This window comes from Rhinolophus ferrumequinum, chromosome 16 (genome assembly GCF_004115265.2).
Source record: "Rhinolophus ferrumequinum isolate MPI-CBG mRhiFer1 chromosome 16, mRhiFer1_v1.p, whole genome shotgun sequence".
NCBI classification, from domain to species: Eukaryota; Metazoa; Chordata; class Mammalia; order Chiroptera; family Rhinolophidae; genus Rhinolophus; species Rhinolophus ferrumequinum.
In genome coordinates, this window is record NC_046299.1 from 63,395,823 (window position 1) to 63,417,390 (window position 21,568).

The 21,568-nt window shown below is 45.3% G+C and overlaps 1 protein-coding gene across 3 annotated transcripts in view; it reads left to right on the forward strand.

Moving 5' to 3' along the window:
* Nucleotides 1-21,568, forward strand: part of WDFY4 (WDFY family member 4) — a 290,937-nt gene that overhangs the window by 90,477 nt on the left and 178,892 nt on the right. For all 3 annotated transcript variants that reach the window (XM_033130918.1, XM_033130921.1, XM_033130920.1), the window contains exons 16-24: nucleotides 755-992; nucleotides 1,416-1,492; nucleotides 2,489-2,710; nucleotides 3,399-3,577; nucleotides 9,002-9,233; nucleotides 10,318-10,463; nucleotides 11,501-11,612; nucleotides 12,357-12,547; nucleotides 18,654-18,806. In XM_033130918.1, coding sequence (XP_032986809.1) covers nucleotides 755-992; nucleotides 1,416-1,492; nucleotides 2,489-2,710; nucleotides 3,399-3,577; nucleotides 9,002-9,233; nucleotides 10,318-10,463; nucleotides 11,501-11,612; nucleotides 12,357-12,547; nucleotides 18,654-18,806 — 1,550 coding nt within the window. The remainder of the gene's footprint in view (nucleotides 1-754; nucleotides 993-1,415; nucleotides 1,493-2,488; nucleotides 2,711-3,398; nucleotides 3,578-9,001; nucleotides 9,234-10,317; nucleotides 10,464-11,500; nucleotides 11,613-12,356; nucleotides 12,548-18,653; nucleotides 18,807-21,568) is intronic.

A 21,568-nucleotide genomic window follows, 5' to 3' on the forward strand; every position in this document is an offset into this window, starting at 1 on the left:
TCTGAAAGGAGAAGGACGACCCTTACCCCATATAAGACACGTGATGCTAAGCACATTCATGATCCCGCTGGGCCCCGATCTCAGAAACAGTGATAGGGTCACGACACAGCTGGAGTTCCCAGAGCTGCACCTGGATGGAGGTGCCCAGGGGTGGCTTTCTGTACAGCTCCCAACTCGGGGGAGTTAGGGGTCAGGAGCTCAAAGCATTGGGTGGATCCCTTAGTGTCAGGCCTGGTACCTGGGAGGATGCTGGTCCAGGGAACCAGCTGGGAGAAAAGGAAGCTGTGGACGTACTGAATGTAAGGTCACACAGGACATCAAGGCAAGGAGGCCCAGTTGGAAAGCAAGATAGAGTCGGGCTTGGGCTGGGAGCTATAGGTGGGAGAGAAGAGCTTTCAAGGAGACAGGCTGTTGTGAAAGAGTGTGTGGAGGTGGGTGAGCCAGCCCTAAGCCTCAGAGAGTGACTGCCAGTGAGGCAAGCCAAGGACAGCCACAGAAAGAGGGGGCGTGATAGAATTAAAGGGAGAAGTTTCTAGGAGGAGAAGTTGCGCCATGGTTCAGCGTTATCAAAATCAGCAGGGAGCCCAGACGGGCAGGCCCAGGAAAGCCATCCTCACAGTGCTTAGGAAATGCATGGTGACTCTGCAGAGCCCTCCCTCCAGGAGACTGTGGCAGAAATGGCAGGGCTATTGTCAGAAGAAAGGTGAGAACACTTCGAGCAAAGACATATCTCTTCTCTTGCTTGCTGCCTTAGGGTCACAGGCAGGGGTACTAGTGACTGTTGAGAGTCCTGCAAGAGCCATCCAGGATGCCAGCCCGTGCCCAGCAGTCACACAGACCCTCAGGCCCTCGGGGCCGTCCCAGGGCTCCACCACCGCCCTTCCCATGGCCCTCAGCCTCATCTCCATGACCTCCCCACGCAACCTGCAACCTCAGAGGGCTGCCTTGGCTCCATCGTTCGTGGAATTTGACATGTCTGTGGAAGGTTATGGGTATGACAGACTTTTGTATATTTGAAATATGCTTTATTAATTACCCAGTGCCTGATTGTAAATGAATTCTAATATTGATTACAGAAAATTGTAGTTCCCATCAGCTCTCACCACTCAGTAGTAGACTGTGTCTGGGTCACGGACACCACATCTACTCAGTGGCTTTTTAGGGGCAGCGTCCCCAGCTGTGTAGTGCCAGGACCTTCTCCTCCCCCTGGCATGTCTGCATTCTAGAATGTTCTCTCCTCCAGCCTTCAGGTGGATTCCTTCTCTTAGGACCATGGTACCAGCATCAGCTGCTTTCTGTCCTTGGGGGCCTCATGGTCTAAGAGCGAGTGAGGCCCCTGCAGAGGGACAGAGGGGAGTTGTCACAGCAGAGGCTGGAGTGCAGGCCAATGATCTGAGACCCTTTCCTCTTTCCAGCTGTTTGTTTATTCCGACCCTGTCTACAGTTATGGGAACCAGCACCGAGTACTCAGTCTCCGGAGGGATTGGGGCAGGTAAGTGCTTCCCGGGGCTAGCTCGCTGAGCTCTCCTCATTCTGCCTGGGGACTAAGTCCTTAGAGAGCCTTGATTTCAGATTTCTGCTGGGCATTTCAAGAAAGCTGAGCCTTCCTCTTGGTCCTGTGTGTCTGTAGAGGAGCCATCCTTCCAGTTTGTCATACCTCTCTCAGGGCAGGGGTGTCCTGCTCATTGTGTGTCCCAAGGGCCCAGCCCGTGGCTCTGCGTATAAAGGGGGCTCAGTGAGCACTGATGGGCTCAGTGGGTGACCGGGCAGCCAAACCTGAGTTTGATTCATTTTGTCGGTGACTGACAAATCTTGAAATGGACACCTCGCCCCTAGAGAGGAATATGAGTTCCACGTTGATGACTTCCAGGAACAAGCCTGTCCTTGGCTTGTGTGGGGGTTGACCTGGACCTTGGTGTGCTTTGCACAGTGACGTGCTCAGCTGAAAGCCAGGCACCCTCTGTTAGGGGGACTGGGCCTGGGTTTTGTGTGAGACTGGGTGCTCAGGAGCCATTGCATTCGTGGCCTGTCGGCGTGGGGCACCGAGGCTGATTCTGCTCGCTCAGTGAGGAGGGCGGGCCGCACTGGTACTGCCAACTCTGTTCCGGGGTGGGAGGGCATGGGCTTCCCTAGAATGGAGCCGCCCCATGCAGGTGTCAGCTGGGAGAGGCCAGTGCCCTCTGTCCCATGTAGCACACTGCCCACCTTTAGGTCAGGTGACTAGTGGGCCAAATGATAATGGATATCAGGGTTGTGCCCCCCACCTTGTCTCCTTGGCAAGGCAGCATGGAATAATAGGTGGGACAGGATCGCAGAGAGGCTTTGAGGATCTAGGCTGAAGTCCTGGTGGGAATATGACTTATTCCTGAGAGAATGAATAAGGAGACAAGAGCATCCTGCTGAGTGGGGTGGAGGTAAAGTGGGCATGAGTCAGGTGAGGCACAGAGGCTGGCTAAAGCCTAAGGGTATGCTTCTGTTCTGACCCCAGGTGCTGCCAGGTCCTTCCCTCCCCCCGGGGGCCTGACCTTCTCCTGCTGGTTCCTGATCAGCAGACATAGCACTGTCACCGAGGGCCACCCGCTGCACTTCCTGACCCTGGTGCGCCACCTGGCCAGAACTGAGCAGCCCTTCGTCTGCTTCTCAGTCAGCCTCTGCCTGGAGGACCTCTCCTTGATTGTGTCTACAGAAGAGAAAGAGTTTCAGCCCCTGGGTAAGGTGTTGGGAGCCAAAGTTGGTTTTGTTCACACTTGGGGGGAATGGGGCTAAGTCAGCAGCTCTTGGCGCAAGGACCCGGGAGTCCAACCCTCTTTAGTATGGTCCTGGATCTGCCATTTAGAGCTCAGCCTGGATCTCCAGGTTCACCCACCTGTGATAGCCTGAAGTGGCCCAGCATGTCCTGGCCATACCTGCTGTTCTCGTGTGCCCTGAGAGTGTCATTATGAAACACCCAGAAGGCCCAAAGGATGGCTTGGCATCCTTGACACACAGCACAACTGTCCTTTCCCTGCTACCTCTCAGGACCTTGCCAGGAAATGTGCATCACTGCTGTGGCCGTGTGGTGTAGGCTGGACCTGGAGCCCGACGCCTGGGTTTGTGCCCTGGCTGCATGATCTTGGGCAAGTCTCTGTGCCTCTCTGTGCCTTGGGATGGTAAAATGGGAATTGTGATAGCACCTATCTTACACGGTTTCCATGAATATGAAATGAGCTAATATTTATAACAGTCCTTAAAACACTGTCTGGCATAAAGCAGGACCTCAGCAATGATAGCTGCTGGTATTATTATTTTATGAGAGGGGGCATGAACATGGCTCTTTGGCTCAAGGCTCCGTTCCTGTTCTGCTGGGTTGCTGTAGCATGAAGCCACCTTTGAGGTATGGTGTTTGTTCTCTTTTCTAGATGTCATGGAACCTGAGGATGACTCTGAGCCTTCCGCAGGACGCCAGCTTCGAGTCAGGTGTGGCCAGCTGCTGGCTTGTGGTCAGTGGCATCACCTGGCTGTGGTTGTCACCAAGGAAATGAAAAAGAATTGTAATGTTTCTACCTACCTGGATGGACAAGTCATTGGCTCAGCTAAGGTGAGATGGTTTCCTCAGTTGCCCTTGCTCCATGGCCATTCTTTCCAGCTACACCACCTCAGTTTAGTTCTTGGTTTGCTTTTGCCAATGAAATCCCCTTGCTGTCCAGAACACTTGGCTGAGCTCAGGCATAAAAAGGGTATCTTTAGAAAATGGAATAAAGGTCACACAACTAGGGCAGAAGGTAAAACATGGAAATAAGAATTCTCATGACATTTATGACTGTACGAATAGCTATAAGAAAATATAAATGTCAGAGTGAACAAAGTAAGACTTCTCACATTTTAAGATACGAATTCCCCAGGTAGGTTTGAATGGGGTTGGCTAAGGTTCTGCTTTTCTAAGAGGCTTCCTGGTGACTTTAATATAGCTGATCTGCACACTACACTTCGGAGCAAGACGCTGGAATTTGCAAAGGCACCAACACATCTTGCCAGATTTAGAGCAAGAATGGTGAGGAAAGGGTGGTCCCCTGCTTAGAGAAGGCAATGGAATGAGAAGAAATAGTTGGACAAAGTGTCATGGAGAGACACCTGAGGTCCTGAGGGATAAGGGAGAGAAAGCTGGGAGATGACGGCCCTGCTCCAGCAGCGACTGTCAGAGGTCCCTGAAGAAACCAGAGAAGGAAGGGCCCAGAAGATCAAAACCACAGAGGGCAGAGTCTGGAAGAGCATCTTAACCTAGGCTGCATTCTAGAATCACCTCGGAAGTCTTTCAGGTTTTCGTGCACAGACTGCACCCCACATCAATTATAGCAGAACGTCTGAGGGTGGGGTAATTTGTTAATGATGTCGAAATTTCCCGGGTAATTCTAACGTGCAGCCAGAATGGAAAATCTTACATTAATAGGGTTTCTCAATTTTAACAGTATTGACATTTGGGGGTGGATAATTTTGTTGTGGGGGCCTATTTCATGTATAAGATGACATTGAGCAATATTTGTGCCTCCTCCACCAAAATGCCATATCGTTCCCCTCTCCCCATTTGGGACACCAAAAATTATCTCCAGACATTTCCAAATGTACCCTGGGGGGCAAAATCACCCAGGTTGAGAATCATTAGGTTAGAACAACCTAAATTCTTTAGAACACCTAAAGATGAATTTGATGTTATCTTTTGGCAAAATTGTCATAAAAGAGGCACTGGTAACTAGAAAGACTTGTTAGGAGCATAAGAAAAGCAGGTCCTCTGAAACATAAAGTTAACGTTTTTTCTCCAGTCATTAACAATACCATTTCCTTCCTTCCGCCCTCCATCCCTCCCTCCCTCCCTCTCTTCCTCCCTCTCTCCCTCCTTCCCTCTCTTTCTCATTAAATATTTGTTGAGCACCTACTATGTGGTAGGTACTATTTTGGGTGTTGGGAATTGTTCACGCCCACCAGCCAAATACTTCCAGGAGTACGGCTATAGTACAAAAGGTAGATTTATTAAGCTTGCTGTAGCAAGAGACTCCGTACTCCATGGGGCAACAAGGACTTAAGAGGGGCTCCTATAGGATTTGGGCTTCTCTTAGCTGATTTTGGAAAGGGTTCAAACAAGTAAAGTCAGTCTGTTCTGAACTGGATGCTGCCAGAATGAGAGGCAATTTGGTGTCTGTGTATGTTTAGAATTTCTACCCAGGAAGTAGGAAGAATGGAGCCGGGCTAGAGCTGTCACTGGAGAAGAAGAAATAGTTACTCACATTAGCCAGGATGGGAAGTGTAGTCCCCTTTGTGGTCTCAGTGTCTTTGTTTTATCTGTTCAGCTATGCTTACAGATGGGCTTTCAAAAAATCTTTTTTCACAGATATGTTGTTATTCTGTCTTGTTTCACAGAATAGGTTGGTATTCTGTGAAATAGTTCACGCATCTTGAGGCTAAGAGACATGTCCTATTGATATCTGGATCTTGCTTGCACCTAGCCAGTGGCTCACACCTAGTAAGCATGCAATAAACACTTGGTGAATTGCATTGAATTTACAGCCACAAAGAGTAACATGGACTGGATGATAGTGTAGTTGAGTGAATTGGTACATGAATGAACTTCTGACCTCACAGGATCAGCGCAACGAGTCAGTCAGCAGGGAAGTTGGGAGTGGTGTGATATCATAGGATATGCCAAGTATGCCAAAATATGCCATGGAGAATGGCCAAGGGCCAAGGCTGACAGAATTGACTTTCCAAGATGATCTCAACAAGTTGGTTCAGGGTCAGTAAGTGGGATGCACAGGCAGACCTGTGTTTAGATGCAGACATCCGGGCCAGGACCAGATGGGACAGCTTGTGTTGGGGACAACCCAGCTTAACGATTGTTCTCAAATGTCAGAGACTTTGTTTTTATTTCCAAGGGAAGATAAGTTAAATTTAGAAAGGTGGGGATTATTTTAACATTCCGAATTGAGCAAAATGATGTGAGAGTAATTTGAAACACATTAAGTTTATAAATCAATCTAAATGGTATGGTGAATGCAGTAGGAATTTGGTAAGAAAAGGGGCAAGCTGGATTGGAGGGGTGGGGCAGAGCTTCAGTGTGGGAGAGAGAGGTCTCTGCCTGGGAGAATGGCAGAAGGCAGCAAGCACTGTGGGCTGTGGTCCAGGCAGGACTGGTGTTTGAAAGCTTGCTTTGTTTTTATTTGAAAATCTCATTTAATTGGTAGGGAAAAAATATTTCTGAAATCATATGAGCTCTCACTGAGAAAATATGTGTTTATATACATATTAATGTCTATAGTGATTTTACAGTCTTTATAAAAATAATATAAACATATTTTGAAATAACTGAAAAATAGAGAAAAGTAGAAAAATGATCACATTCCATCTTAGCATAGTTTGTAGTTTCTGTCAGATCTTTTTCTCTTTAAAAAAAGCAGTTGTGACTTCATTGTACAGAAAATGTTGTATACTACTTAGTTAACTTATACTATTATTTTTAAAAATTGTCCACACAGGCTTTGAAATTATCAATTTTTAGTTGTGAAAATCTCTTAACTATTTTTCTTTTATTTTACTGAGATTTTTGTTGAGATAATTGTAGGTTAAAGTGTAGTTCTAAGAAACCAAAGAGAGTAATCTTGTATAGTTTTCCCCAGTTTTCCCCAATGGTAACATCTTACAAAACTATAGAACAATATCACAACCCAAATATTGACATAGGTATAATCTACCGATTTATTCAAATTTCCCAGTTTTACTTGTATTTGTGTGTATTTAGTTTCATAGAATTTTATTATATGCATAGTTTCCTGCATCCACAACTACTGCCCAGAAACAGAATGTTTCCATCACAAGTGTCCCTTGTGTTGCCTTTTCATAAAAGATGTAACTATAGCCACCTTCCACCCACACCCCGTCACCCATCCCCGTCCCTAATCTTGGCAACCGGTAACCTAAACTTTTGTCATTTCACAGTGTTATATCTATAGAATCATACAGTATATGATCTTTTAGGATTGGCTTTTTCGTTCAGCATAATTCTCTAGAAATCCATCCAAGTTGTCTCATGTGTCAATAGTTTATTTCTTTTAATTGCTGAGTAGTATTTCATGGTATGAATACCTAACCACTGAAGGACATCTAGGTTGTTTCCAGTTTGGGGCTATGGCAAATAAAGTTGCTATGAACATTTGTGTATAGGTTTTTGTGTGTATGCCTAAGTCTTCATTTCCCTGAAGGTCCAGTTGCTGGGTCCTACGATAGTTACAGGTCTAAGAACTTCCAAATTATTTTCCAGAGTGACTGTATCATTTTACATTTCCACCAGCAATGAGTGAGTGATCCAGCTTCTCTTCATTTGGTGTTCTCACTAGTTTTTAATTAGCCTTTCTGATAGGTATAGTGATACCTAGTGTTTTCAATTTGCATTTCCTTAATGGCTCACGAGACTGAACATTTTCTCATGTGCTTATTTGCTATCTTTATATCTTCTTCAGTGATGTCTGTTCCTGTCTTTGCCCATTTTCTAATGGAATTGTCTATTTTTTCTATTAGGTTTTAAGGGTTTTTCTATATATTCTACATACTAGTTCTTTGTCAAATATGTAATTTGCAAACAATTTTTCCTAATCTATAGCTTGTTTTTTTATCCTGTCTCACATCAGATTTTGCAGACCCAAAGTTTTATTTTGATGAAGTATAACTTATCAGTTTTTTCTCTTATGGGTGATGCTTTCAGTTTCTAGTCTAAGAATTTGCCTAGTCCTAGATCCTGAAGATTTTTCTCCTATGCTTTAAAATTATTTTTTCTAGTTTTAAATTTCACATTTGAGTTTGTGATCAGTTATGCATTAATTTTTGCTTAAGGCGTGAGGTTTAGGTCACAGTTTATTTTTTTGCCTATGACTGTCCATTTGCTCCCGCACCACTGTTAAAGACACTATCCTTCCTCCATTGAATTGCTGTTCAACCTTTGTCAAAAATCAGTTGGGTATATTTGTATAAGTTTATTTCCTGATTCTCTCTTTTCTTCCAGTGCTCTATGTGACTATCCCCATAACAATATCACACTCTCTTAATTATTGTAGCTATATAGTACACCTTAATATTGGGTAGAGTGATACCTCCCACTTAATTTTTCTTTTACAAAAACAACAAAAAAAAATTAAGCAATTTGTTAAGATACTTGTTTAAGCTATTCTAGGGCCTGTGTCTTCCCCTGTACGTTTTAGAATTAGTTTGCTTGTCTGCAAAAACCATCTGAGATTTTGATAGGAATTGCATTAAATCTATAGATCATTTTAGGGAGAAATGACAGCGTTAACTATGTTGAGAAATGATATCTTTACTATCCAGGAATATTGTAGTTCTCTTCATTTGTATAAGTCTTCTTTGATTTCTTTTATCATCCTTTTGGAATTTTCAGTATATAGATCTTATACATGTTTTATTATTTCACTTTCTTTTGAGAAATTGTAAATGATAGTGTTTTTAATTTTAGTTTCTGCATGTTCATTGTTAGTCTATAGAATGCAATTAATTTTGGTGTGTTGATCATATATCCTGTGACCTTACTAGTTCTAGGAATGTGTGTGTGTGTGTGTGTGTGTGTGTTAGATTCCTTGGAATTTTCTACATGGACATGTCATTTGCAAATACAGTTTTATTTCTTTCCTTCCAATCTGTATGTTTGTCATTATTTTTAGCAAATAAAAATTAATATACCAATACTAGACATTTAGGTTCTTAGTGGAATATCTGAGACAAACGTTGGCTCTCAATATTTCTTTTCATATTTGTTTCCAAAGACACAGTGTCACTTTTATACCCCCACCAGCATTTTATAAACTGTTTTGCTGCACTGTTTCTCAGTTTTAAGAGTTATGTTTTTAATGTTTTTATATAAAATACGTTTTTACTTTGAGAGAAGAAAAAGGTACATCATTTTATATCCATATGTATTTATTTAATTAATTCTGAAGTTAACCACCTCCCATCCTTTTCATTTTAACAGATGTTGTACATGCAGGCCTTGCCAGGACCTTTCCTCTCAATGGATCCATCATCATTTGTGGATGTTTATGGATATATTGCTACGCCTCGGATTTGGAAACAAAAGTCATCATTAATATGGCGTCTTGGCCCTACATACCTCTTTGAAGAAGCCATCTCAGTGGAAACTCTGGAAGTTATTAACAAACTTGGCCCACGATACTGTGGAAATTTCCAAGCTGTGTATGCCCAAGGTATGGAGTGTTTTGATTTATAGTAATCTTGCTGATATTATTTAAAAATAGGCACCCATTTATTTATAAAGAATAAACTCAGCATGGGTCAGTCCTTAGGGAAGACCTCTGTAATTGGATCATTATATATTTACAACCCTACAGAATATGTCACAAGAAAGGAAATGACAGTCTCCTTCATATTTCAACTCCAAAGCTCATAATGGAGGAGAGTGGGTGGGTCATACCATCAGCAAAGAAAGAAAAGAGAATGAGATAAATAAGTTGCATTCCTTTTAATGAAGAAGCTTTTTAACTAAAGCATATTGTTGTCTTCAATTATTAAACAGGCAGACAAAACCTCCACATTTTCATTATTGATTGCTGGCTGTTCAAGCAGGTAGTGCTGTTCTCTGTGCTCTGTCAAGTCCAGGGGGTCAGCTCCCATCTGGGAAGAACGATAAATGACTCTACGTACAGAAGTCTTGTGCGTGGTGGAGAGCAACTAAGCACTGGGGAGTGCTTTTGTCTCCAGGCCCCATGTCTTCCTCAAACTTCATTTCCTCTGGCAAATGGCTTGGGCCAGAGCGATATGCGAGCCAAACTTTCTCTCCGTTCTTACCATGCTTCGCAAGTCACACAGGTGGCTCTCCTTGATGCAGGGATCGGGGCGCTAATTCCAAGTGGGACGTGCAGCTCGCTGAACATCTTGGGACTTTCAGGCACAGTGCATTTCCTTCTTTATGAGTCAGCTTTCTTATCACTTAGCATTTTGGTTTTGGGACTAGATAGATGTTTCAAGCTTAGTAATTTCACACCTGGAATGCCTTTATTTTATAGTACGGTTAATATTGTGAGATCGCTCCATAATTTTTTTTTACATGTCAGAAGCACAGGTAAGGGCACAACATGAGACATATGAACACACGACATAGGAACATACAACGTAACAACATTTGGCAGCATACAAATATAAAATATAATGAGATACAAGCCTGCCCTCAATGATTCTTTTGCCATGTAGCTATAGATATTTACTCTTGTGAGGATTCAGTTCCTTCTCTATAAAGTGAGAGTGGAAGTGATTAAAGATATGCTATTTTAGGAGAGGAGCCTGGTGCAGAAGCGGTGTCCCTGGTTGCAGAGGAAAGGGTTGCCTTTGGCCTTCACGTAGCCAGCTCCTCCACCACCAGTGTTGCGAACATCAGAAACACGTACAATGAGGTGGACAGCCGCCTGATTGCCAAAGAGGTACGCCTTCTAACTTCAGTTATGTCCCCTTTTGGAATCCCGATTTCATGGCTTGCTTCAGCTTTCAATGATTAAGTGAACACTAATTCAGGTTTGCATGTGTATAGACAGATTCACAAGAGTGCTTCCCACTTCGTTTGTTAAAATATCCTGACTCCCCATCTATACGCTTCCCTCAAGATTAAACTTTTTATTTGTAATTGCTCAGAGAAAAAAGTAGGTGCTCTTCATTCTTTACAGTAGAGCAAGAATAAATTGAATATTTAAAAGCTTCGTGACTCTGAGCACATAGTGGAGCTTCCTTTTTCTGGGTGCTACCGATACCCTCCACCCATACACACGCAACACACACTGCAGTGTTCTGTGAATTGCTCTTTATTTTAAATAACAAATGTGCAAAAGAGCAAACAGATATGTTTCTAGACAAAGAAGCCATTAGATTTACTATTTCCTAATTCCTGTGTAAAGAGCTCTTTGGATCACTGCTAAATTTGGGCTGGTATGTTATATTCTCTCCACCTTCACAGACAGAGGGCCACCTCCCTTTATGTGGAGGAGGGGTCAAGGATTAGGTCCTATTGAGCACCAAAGGAGTGTCTGACCAGCAGAGTTTCTTCTGATGGAGGAGGCCAGGATTCCTGTTTCCTGCCCTCTGAAACCAGTGAGACTGGGGCTTTCAGAGGAGGGACGACCCTAGCCTGGGAAGCAGGCCACCCTGGCCTTCATGGCACTGTTTCACCTCTACATCCCCTAGAGTCCTTCTTGCCCCTGTTAGCTCCTTACTCTGAGCATGTACGACACCAGTGGCCCTGTTGTATAACCGAAGCCGCTCCCTTGATTAAGCCACAACCTGGGCGTCAGTACACGAGAACCTGAATTTTGGCTTCAGTCCTCCTGACTTTGGTTCAGTTAGTATTCATTCACAAAGTGCCAGCCATGGGCCAGGCCTTGGGGAGCCTGTCCTCCGGGAGTCTGTGAGCAAGACCTTTTCCTTTCCAGGAAAGTTCCTTAGGACTAATCGTTACCAATTTCCCTAGATGAACATTTCATCCCGTGACAATGCCATGCCTGTGTTCCTGCTAAGAAATTGTGCCGGGCATCTCTCAGGTTCTCTTCGAACCATTGGAGCCGTGGCTGTGGGCCATTTAGGTAAGTCAGGCCATGAACCTTTACAGCTATTTGGGAAAAGGGCTTGTGGCTGTCACCATTTGTGCAGCCTGTAATTCTGAGCGGCAGGCAGGACAGAGCCTGTTAGGAAGCCCGGATGGTGAGGGCAAGAGTTGGCAAGTTAACCCTGCCAGAGAGTTGGCCTCCTAAAGCACATGAGGTCAGTTCACCTGGCTGTATCTGACAGTTGGTAGTGAACTCGGCTACTAACCGAGCTCATCTATGCAAAGCGGGCCCATCTAGTGAGCACAGTGGAGCTTTTGTGCAGAGGCTCTGGTTGTGGTTGTTGGAGTGAAAACAATAGCCAGTGACTGTCAGTTGCCTTGTAGTTGTGCAGGAGTGAAGCAAAGACCCAACCCCGCAGGACCCAGAGAACACACCAGAGCCAGCAGCTGTCAGAGCACTCAGCAGACTGAGGCTCAGATGGTACCTAAGACATCTGGCTCACCAGGCATTCTGGACTGAGGCAGAGGGCGGCGGTCTGAAATCCCCCGGGCTGTTTCAGCCTGCTGGTGACTCAGAAAGGGGCAGAATAGGATCTCTCAGTGACCCAAGACTTTCAAAGCCCCCTACACTTCCTCCAAGCCTGTCCCACGAATGCAGGCTCCTCTGCTGTGAGGGGAAAGTGGCTCTGGCAGCTCACTCACCCCAGCATGCATGCTGCCAGGGACTTTTCATTGCAGTGAGGCTGTGACTGCTGATGGAATGCCCCTTTGTCCCACACAGGGGTGAGGGTGTTCCACTCCAGCCCTGCTGCCAGCAGCCTGGACTTCATTGGCGGGCCTGCCATTGTCCTGGGCCTCATTTCCTTGGCGACGGATGACCACACCATGTACGCGGCTGTGAAAGTCCTGCAGCTGATTCTCACCAGCAATGCCATGTGTGACCACCTGATGCAGCACATCTTTGGGTACCAGGTAACCCCACCCTCCCACCTGAGTCTGCAGCTCCCCAAGGGGCTGTTGTCCCGAGGCGCACAGAGGAGCCTCTCTGGCTGCGGGGGGCAGTCCCTCCACGGTGAGTTCTGGAGAAGGGAAGCCTAAAGCCCCTGATCCTGAGACCCTGGAGGCTCAGTCCAAAGCAGAGAGCTAGGTGACAGCCAACCAGGGAAGGACTCTGATCTGGATGGGGACTGGGCATGCGCACCTGTCTGGCGACCAGCACCTTTAACTAATGAATTCAAGAAGCATTTGTGGTCCCCCACCATGTCTAGCATGATGGCTAAGAGGCTGGGCCATGGAGCCAGAGTGCTGAGTATGAATCCTGCCTCTTCCTCTAACTCTCTGTTTACTCCTGGATGAGTTACTCTCTGTCTCCGTTTCCCCATCAGCATCATATGGACTCTCGTGCCTCCCGTATCGTGGGGGTGCAGTGAGGACTAGATGATTTAATACAGGTGGAGGGCTTAGAATTATATCTGGCCCAGGAGAAGTGCCCTGCAAATATTAGCCATGTTCAGCCCTGTACCTTAGTTCTCCCATGTGTAAAATGGGACTCATAATAGTACCTACTGTGTAGGGTTGTGATGATTAAGTGAGTTAATATATGCTGTGTGCTTAGAAGAATACCTGCTCAGAGTGCCTGCTCTGTCTGTGTTCACTGGAAGTGTTACTGCTACATACTATCCACCAAGTCAGATGAGATTGTCACTGCCCTGGAGTACCTTCTTGCATGGCTGGGAGGTGGCCATGAAAGGAATCACCAGGGACAGACCTCAGGTCAAAGTCTAGAAAAGGTCAGGGGCTCAAATGCTGCGGTGGTTCCTGCTGGTGCAGGGGATTCTGGGAGAAAGCATCCCTGTCCCTTTGGCCGCCGACTCAGGGTCTGAGCAGAAGAAAGCAGTGTGGTGTCACTTCAGACACACCCTCTCTCGCCTGGAGAACTGGACAGTGGCCCCTTCCTCCTGCCGCTCCCTCGCAGCCCACTGACACCAGTCACAGTTCTGCATTACAGACCTGATAATACCTCTCCCCTAATAGACTCTTCAGAGGCATCCCACTGATAAAATTTCCCAGACTCCTTGAATTAGTTTCTAAAGGCCTTTCAGAACTGGTCCCCAGCCTGTCCTTCAGCCCCTCCTACTGCCCAGCCAACATCCCCCACCCTACACTGCTGCCTTCCCAAATCCTGCATGGTTACGGATAGCTAAACACACTGTGTGACTTGGTGTACCTGTGCCCTGCGCTTCAAGTGCCATCTTCCTCTCCTCCCCAGGCACAGTCCTTCTTATCGCCCCAGGTCAGGCTTACACGGCAAGGGGGCTATCTCCGCAGCCCCTGGGCTGAGTGTGTGGCCGTCATGGCCTCCAGTGGGACGCCCTGTTCCAGCCTCCCTCGCGTGGCGCTAGTTCTAGCCTCCCTCGCGTGGCGCTATAAGGATCTCTGCTCATCTCCACTAGGCTGTCACCGTGTAAATGCCTGGCTGTTTCTTATTTGTTGCCAGTGTATCACTGAGACCATAGACACTCAGTAAATATTTTGGTAATAATTGAACGGGTATGTCTAGGTTTATATTCAAATTCAAGAATTGGAGATTTGGTATATAAAAGTTTTTAGTTTAAATTTTTTTTTATTATATCGTTAAAGGCAGCAGTAGTGGGATTTATCCCAATTCAGCACTTAGCTATCTGCTGCTAGGGATTTTAACAATTATTGTGAGCGTTTCCAAAAAGGTACAGAGCAGTTCCTGGTCTCATGGATGTATCAAGAAGGACAATATAAGACAAATACCAAGATATTTTTAGTATCAATTGAATGCTGTAAGTGCCTGAGCTTCTCTTCCAGAACCACCACACTCTGACTCGGTGGTTATCCAGCCACCTTCCCAGAAACTCTGTGTTCTGCAGAGAGCCGGGATCCTCTTGTACTCCCCACTGTCTCCTCACTACCAAGTGCAGGGCCTGGCACGTGGCGAGTTCTCAGCGACTGCTCATCGCATGAGCCCAGTGCTTTGAGAAAGATAACGTGCTGCAGACCTGCAAAGGGTCTGGCATCACCTGTGGGGAGGGGCGTCAAAAAGAGCTTCAGTAAAAAGAAAGTCAGTTGGAGGAGGACCAGAGGACTGCGTTGGCTGAGTTTGTAGGAAGAGATGCCCATGGATCTATTTCCTCAGCTGGTATTAACCGAGCACCGCCCAAGATCCAGGCACTGTCTAGGACTCAGGGATACAGATGAACAATATGGGTGTAGTCCCTCCCTCTATGGAACTTACTGTCTTTCTGAGTTTGTTCAGGCTGCTGTAGCAGAAATACCATAGACTGTGTGGCTTATAAGCAACAGAAAGTTGTTTCTCACAGTTCTGTAGTCCGTGAAGTCCAAGATCAATGTACTGGCAAATTTGGTGTCTGGTGAGAACCAGCTTCCTGGTTCATAGATGGCTGCGCTTTTGCTGTGTCCTCACAAGATGGAAGAGGTAAGGGAGCTCTCTGGAGGCTCCTTTGTAAGGACACTAATCCCACTAAAGGCTCCGCCCTCATGACCTAATCACTTCCCAAAGGCCCCACCTCCTAATACCACCATAGTGGGGATTAGGTTCAAACATACAAATTTTGAGGGGACATAAGCATTCAGTTTACAAAACTATCTAATGGGATGGACAGAAAAATATTATTATCAGGAAACAAAGACTCTCAAATACTTTGTCTGAGGAAAGAACACATCAGATTGGGGATTTATTATATCTGTATACATGGTCGCAGAAGAAGGAAATTTAAAAACTCTTCTTATGGCTTAGACAAGAAACATTTGAAATATGTCTGTCTTCATGGAAAGTCAAGTGAGGCTGGGCAGCGGTAGGGGAGGTGGGAAATGCCACGTGTAAGGAACGCAACAAGAGTACCATTATTATCTGCTTCCCTAACTCTTCAGGAAACAGAGCCCCCATCCTACCTCATCCGTTTCTAGATACCTTTTCTTGCTTCTTTTTCCTTCATAACCTGCACGCCCATTGGCATGACCTGTATACGCCGGTGGTCTGTTTTGCCCGCTACACTCTGCTCCATAAGGGCAAGACTGGTCTGCTTGTTCATGGCTGCAGCCTAAGATCGCATGGTAGACAGTAGGTGTTCAGTGAAGGTTTGTGGAATGAATCAGAGTGTGATAACAAGGGTCTTTAATGAAACAGCTTGCTTGGAGTGAATTTGATCCATTTTTTAGACTTTTATTCTGTATTCATTTGCTGGTTTGCTGATAGGATGTGACAGCATAATGAGAGCATAAACCTTTCTATCTGTGATTTTTATCAAGCTTATTGATCATCTTTTCTCAGACCTGGTGACATCCAGCTGAATTTTATAAGATGGATTTCCGTAGCATGGTAAAGAAAAGGATAGTGTTCCAGACTTACACAGGAAAACGTGAGGGATCCAGTACAGGTTCTTCCTCACGGCCAGGAAGAAAGGATAAGTGTGAGCCATTACACAGCAAGCCTGGATGGAGAGAGAGGGAAGGACCAGACATCTGCCACTCCAAGGAGCATGGATTTTTATCTTGGAAATGATGAGTAATCATAGAAGTCTTGGAACAGGGAAGTGGAGCGATTGACGCTTTAGAATGACGTTTGGCACCAGTGCAGACGATGGGTCGATGGGTCAGAGGAGTGATATTTGCGCAGTAGACTGCGCTAGAACCCAGTCTGATGGGAGAGTGCACTCCTGACCTGGGGAGACTTGGGATCCTTACGAGCAGTGTGGGCAGACAGCACAGGAAATCAGCGGTGCTGTGTGCCGGGGTGCAGACGAGAGGGAAGGAAGATATTTGAACTGACTAGTCTGAAATGTCTGTGAGACATCAAAGGTGAAATAGCAAGTGGGACAGATGGCTCAAGCTCAGAGGGCCAAGCTAGAGTCATCAGTATCATCATGATGCTATTTAATCCGAGGAAATTGACAAAATCATCAAAGAGAAGGAGTAGAGAGAATAGAGAAGAGGATTAAAGAGGAAGAAACAAGGAGCTAACCACATAAAGATTGGAAATATTATTAAAACCTAACAAAGGATATTGAGAAGAAAGAGGGAGGAGAAACTAAAGAAATTCTGTCAAAGAATCTGAAAAAAAGAATGTGCTTTGAGAAGGCCTGTGTGGTCAAACAATGCTAAATGCTGACAAATATAAAGCAAACTAAGGAGAGAGGTGTTTCCATTGGATTTGACACCTGGAAGTCACTGGTGACCTTTCTGAGATAGGCGGACAGGTGGAAACAGCAGCCAACTGAGGAGGGTTGAAGAAAGAACGTGAAATGAGGATGTGGAGCCAGAGTGTGCCACAAGTTTGCTTATGGACAGGAGTAGCAAAATGGAGTCAGAGCGAGAGGGACTAGGGGTCAAGGGGAGGGTATTTGTAAGATGAGAAATACTAGAACATATTTGTTGGTGGAAGGAAGTGACAAAGAGAGAAGGATGAAGCTTGGACAGAAGAGTTATCTCAAGGAAGAGTGCCCTTGAGAAGGTGAGGGTGAAGTCTAAAGGCCAGGTGGATGGAGACCTTGCTTGTGAGAGGAAGGAATGCAATGCAGGCACTTATTGATATGGTTTTGAGAAGGTGAGAATGTTCTTTTCTGATGGTTTCTATCTTCTCAGCAGAGTATGAGGTTGGGTGGTGGAAGGGAAGGAAGGTAGGGGGAGGAAGAAGAAGAGATGACATCATCGTCTTTAGGGCCAGGAAAACCAGCTCACTAGACAAACAGTGTTGGACTGTCAGGCCAAACTGAGTACTAATTTGACGTTTGACACTATTAATGTGATCTGGAAGCAGCTAGCCTGAGTGTGGCTTTTCTAAGCAACTTTCAGACATCCTAATTGTGCCCTGGTGGGGAAGGAAAGAGTCATCAGATTTCAGATATGTCAAAGAACGGACCAGAACAATCTGAGGAGATACTGAGTATTTGCTGATCACAATGTTCTTAGTCGGTTTGGGCCTCTGTAACAGAAAACCATAGACTAGGGAGCTCATAAACAACAAAAAGTAATTTTCTCACCGTTCTGGGAAGTTCAAGGTCAGAGTGTCAGCATGATCAGGTTGGGTGAGGGCCACGTTCTGTATTGCAGACGGCCAGCTTCTCATTGGATCCTCGCATGGCAGAGAGCAGAGAGAGAAAGCAAGCTCCCTTGTGACTCTTATAAGAGCTCTAATCCCATTCATGAGGGCTCCGCTGTCCTGACTCATCTAATCCTAACTACATCCCAAAGAACCCCCCTCCAAATACCATCACACTGGGGGGTAGGGTTTCAACACACAGGTTTTGGGAGGACGCAAACATTCAGTCCATAACACCAAGCCTGACTTCCCAATGGCACATTGAAAGAGCATGTCTGATAGGACGGGGAGAAAGGGTGGATTGTGTCAAATGCAGACGAGAGGAACTGAGCTGTGGGTGAGCTGAGCTGAGAATCCAGATGAGGTGGATAAGAACCCAGATGCCAATGGATGGCTGCGCATCTTGACTTTTGTGTGACCGTGGTCAACAGAGACATGAGGCCAGAAGGGCTCTAGCTCATTAGTCTCTGAGAGAGGTGTGGACCACCGGAATCCCAGTGCCTCCATTCTGGTAGGGACGCCTGCATGTTGCAAGTTTCCTAGGACCTAGGACAGTAGAATGGCACATCTGGTGGTTTGCAACCTGGAGTGATGTGTGTAACTGGGTTTCTGGGTAGTCGCTGGTCCTGGTGATACAGCAACATTTATGAATCTAGGATCCAGTAAGGAAAATGAGAAAGAGCACTCAGAAAACCAGGACAGATAGAGAGTGGCTTTCTGGAAACAAGGGAAGAGATTCAGGAAGGAGCAGGGGATCCCTAGTGAGAGTTCAAGTCACGTAAGTACAGAAAAGGGGACCCCAGTGGGGAAGCAGCCACAGAGTTGGTGTATGTTTTTCTTCTGCGAACATAAGAATGAAACAGGTAGCACTGGAGAGCAGAGGGTTGCAGACTGGGCTGACCAAAGGTGTGGGAGGAACGAGCAGGTGAAGGAGAAAGAGTCCTAAAGATGCATTTATGAGAAAACTGCTCTGTGTTCTAACCTATTCAGATAATGGCATTTCTCCTGAGGAAAAAGACCTCGCTCCTGAACCATCGAGTGTTTCAGCTGATTCTTTCCATTGCCGGCACTGCAGAACTGAGCTTCGGGTCATCTGCCATCACCAACGTGGGCGTCTTCCAGCACGTCCTCTGCAATTTTGAGGTAAATTGGAGATAAAGGAGTATGTGATGCTAAAGAAAGTCTGGAGCTTTCTCTAAACCCAGTAGGTCAGCTTCTTCAATAGTTATGGTGGTTGTGAAGGGGAAAAGAACCTCCAAGGCTTTGGAGGCCAGAGTCCAGAGCTCCCAATTTATAATGAAATTCTACCACCAATAAGCTGTGTAGCCTTGGGCAAGTCTCTTGATTTCTCTGAGTTCTAGTCTTCTTGGGCATGTAATGGAGACCATCTTCTCTCCCTCAGAAGCTGGTGTGTGAGTCAAACTTAATAGTGTCTGGCATAGGATTTTAGAACTGTAGCCTAGCGTTTGTATAGAAGGGTTAAAAAAAATATACCCCAATTCCTTTGGATGGTGCTTCGCTGTTCACAAATGCTCCTTTAAAGAGATGACTAGGAGATGCTGAGGGCACTCCTGAGGCTAAGTGAGGAGTTTTGCCAAAACTTTGGGTGGATAGATCCATTCACGGAGCATCATTTGCCGAGTGCTCACTGGGGTCGGGCACGGGTGGTGTTCAGAGCACATGTGATAACCAGGACGCAACCCCTCTACACAGCTGCCTGGGCCTGGGACACGACAGAGGTGACACTACAATGGGCTGGATGTCAGTGAGGCAGGCACAGGGCATCTGGGGAGTGGGAGTGAGAGAATAGTCAGTTCAGCTTTATGGATCAGGGATTCTGGGGCTAAGTGTGGCCCAGTGCACCCAGAGGGGACCTCCCAGGCACAGTGCATGCTGTTTGCACACACGGAGGGATGACAGAAACCACGGGACTGAGAGCAAGTGGCCTGGAGGAACCGCAGGGAGACTGTTGCAAATAGAGATGAGGCTGCCGGGGTAAGGAGAGAAGGTGGACTGAAGCCGCTAAGCTGCAGGGCATGCATTTTAGCCAAAACGTGCTGGGGTCCACGGAAGTACTTTAAAAACTGTTTTTTAAATTAAAAATAATACATGCTTATTACAGAATGTTTTAAATTAGAGAAAAGGGGGGCGGGGGTGGAAACTCCTATTTCTGACACTTAGGCAGCTGTTTGTGACCTTGACTGCATCCTTTTTTTGTACTTTCTATGCATACTATTATATATACATATTCATATTTTATCATAGTCATGATCTTAGTATAGATACTGTTAGTCCTACCTTTTCCCACATAAACATTTTTAAAGTTTGATTACAGACTTTTACAAGCATTGTTCTGAGGTCAGAATAGCAATCTGTGTTGTTCCTGGTTTCTGCTCCATCCCACTATTGTCAAATTCTTAGGTTAGTTCCATATGCTGTTAGGATGGATGCTGGTGTACACAGCACTTTTATGCGTACAGTTCCCCCACTTAAACAAAAATCCTTAGTATGAATGATCAGAGTTGAATGATTAGAACAAAGGCTTTATGTACAAATTTTAGATTGTTGATACATTTCTATAAGCTGCTGATACCTAAGAATGTTAACTAAAGAATGACATATTAGAACTTTATATTTGGTCTATTACTTAGGTGGCAAGAGCCCCAGGCAGGAAGATAGGTCATGAGATTGTCGTAGAAATCCAGGTAGAAGATTTTGAAATGTGGATTGCGGCAAAGGCAGTGAGATAAAGAAGATGATCAATGAGGATCATAATTCAAATTAGAAGTGAGTTAGGATTGAATGACAAGGAAAATACTATATGTCAAAACACTGCAGGGAGGCTGCTGAAAGTTGGACATAGAGGAAAATTAATAGTCATCAATGTGTATATTAGGAGAGAGAACATTTTAAGTTAATGAACAGAGGCTTCAGATCGAGAAGTTACAATGTCAAAAAAACACACACCACAAAACAAAAACAAAAAAAACCCAAACAACAAGAACAAAATTCCAAGCAAGAAGCAAGGAAAAATAAAGATGAGAACATGAATTATTTAAATTGGAAAGAAACAAACATAGAAAGGATCAACAAGGCCAATAACTGGTTCTAACAGGACAAACCTGCTGAGATGGATCAGGAGAAAAAGACAGGAAGCATAACTAAATCGTATTAGGAAAGGAAAGGGAAGAAGAACCATGTAGGACTGAGCAATGAGAAGGGTAACAAGAAAATAGGATCAGCACATTTGCGCCAATAAATGTGAACACTTAGCTCATTTGAATAATCTCTAAGAAAATTTCAGTTTCCAAAATTCACTCGAAAAGAAGTAAAAAAAACTAAAATGGTCCCATAACCACCTACGTAAATACGTGGAATCACAGGTTTCAAATCTTACGAACAAACAACATCCACAAAAAAAGTCCAAGCCTGGACATCTGTAAGGAAGTTCTACCAGTCAGGAAACAGGCCATCCCAGGCTTGTAAAGTCTTCCAGGAAACTAAAAAGGGAGCACTCCCAGCTTAGTTTAGGACGTAATCTTGATACCAGAACCAAAAAAAAAAAAAAAGAACAGAATGGGAAATGAAAAAGTATGGGCCAATCTTGTTCATAAATATAGCTATAAAAATCCTGACTTAATTTTTAGCCAATTAAACCAGGCCAGCATGAACATGCTGGACCTGGCCCGGAAAACAGTTGAAAGGATTGTGGAGGAAGCCAGCATAGCTTGGCGTATGTGCTGCCTGTGCACAGGAGGGAAAGAGGTGTGCGTAAATGGCCTTGCTGCACTGGCAAGCAAGATGGCATGCTTCTTCCAGAATGCTGTGTCCGTGCTAGGCAGCTTGGCTCCAAGGCTTCCCTGCCACCAGCCTGGCCCAGGGATTACCTGTGCAGGAGCCCACAC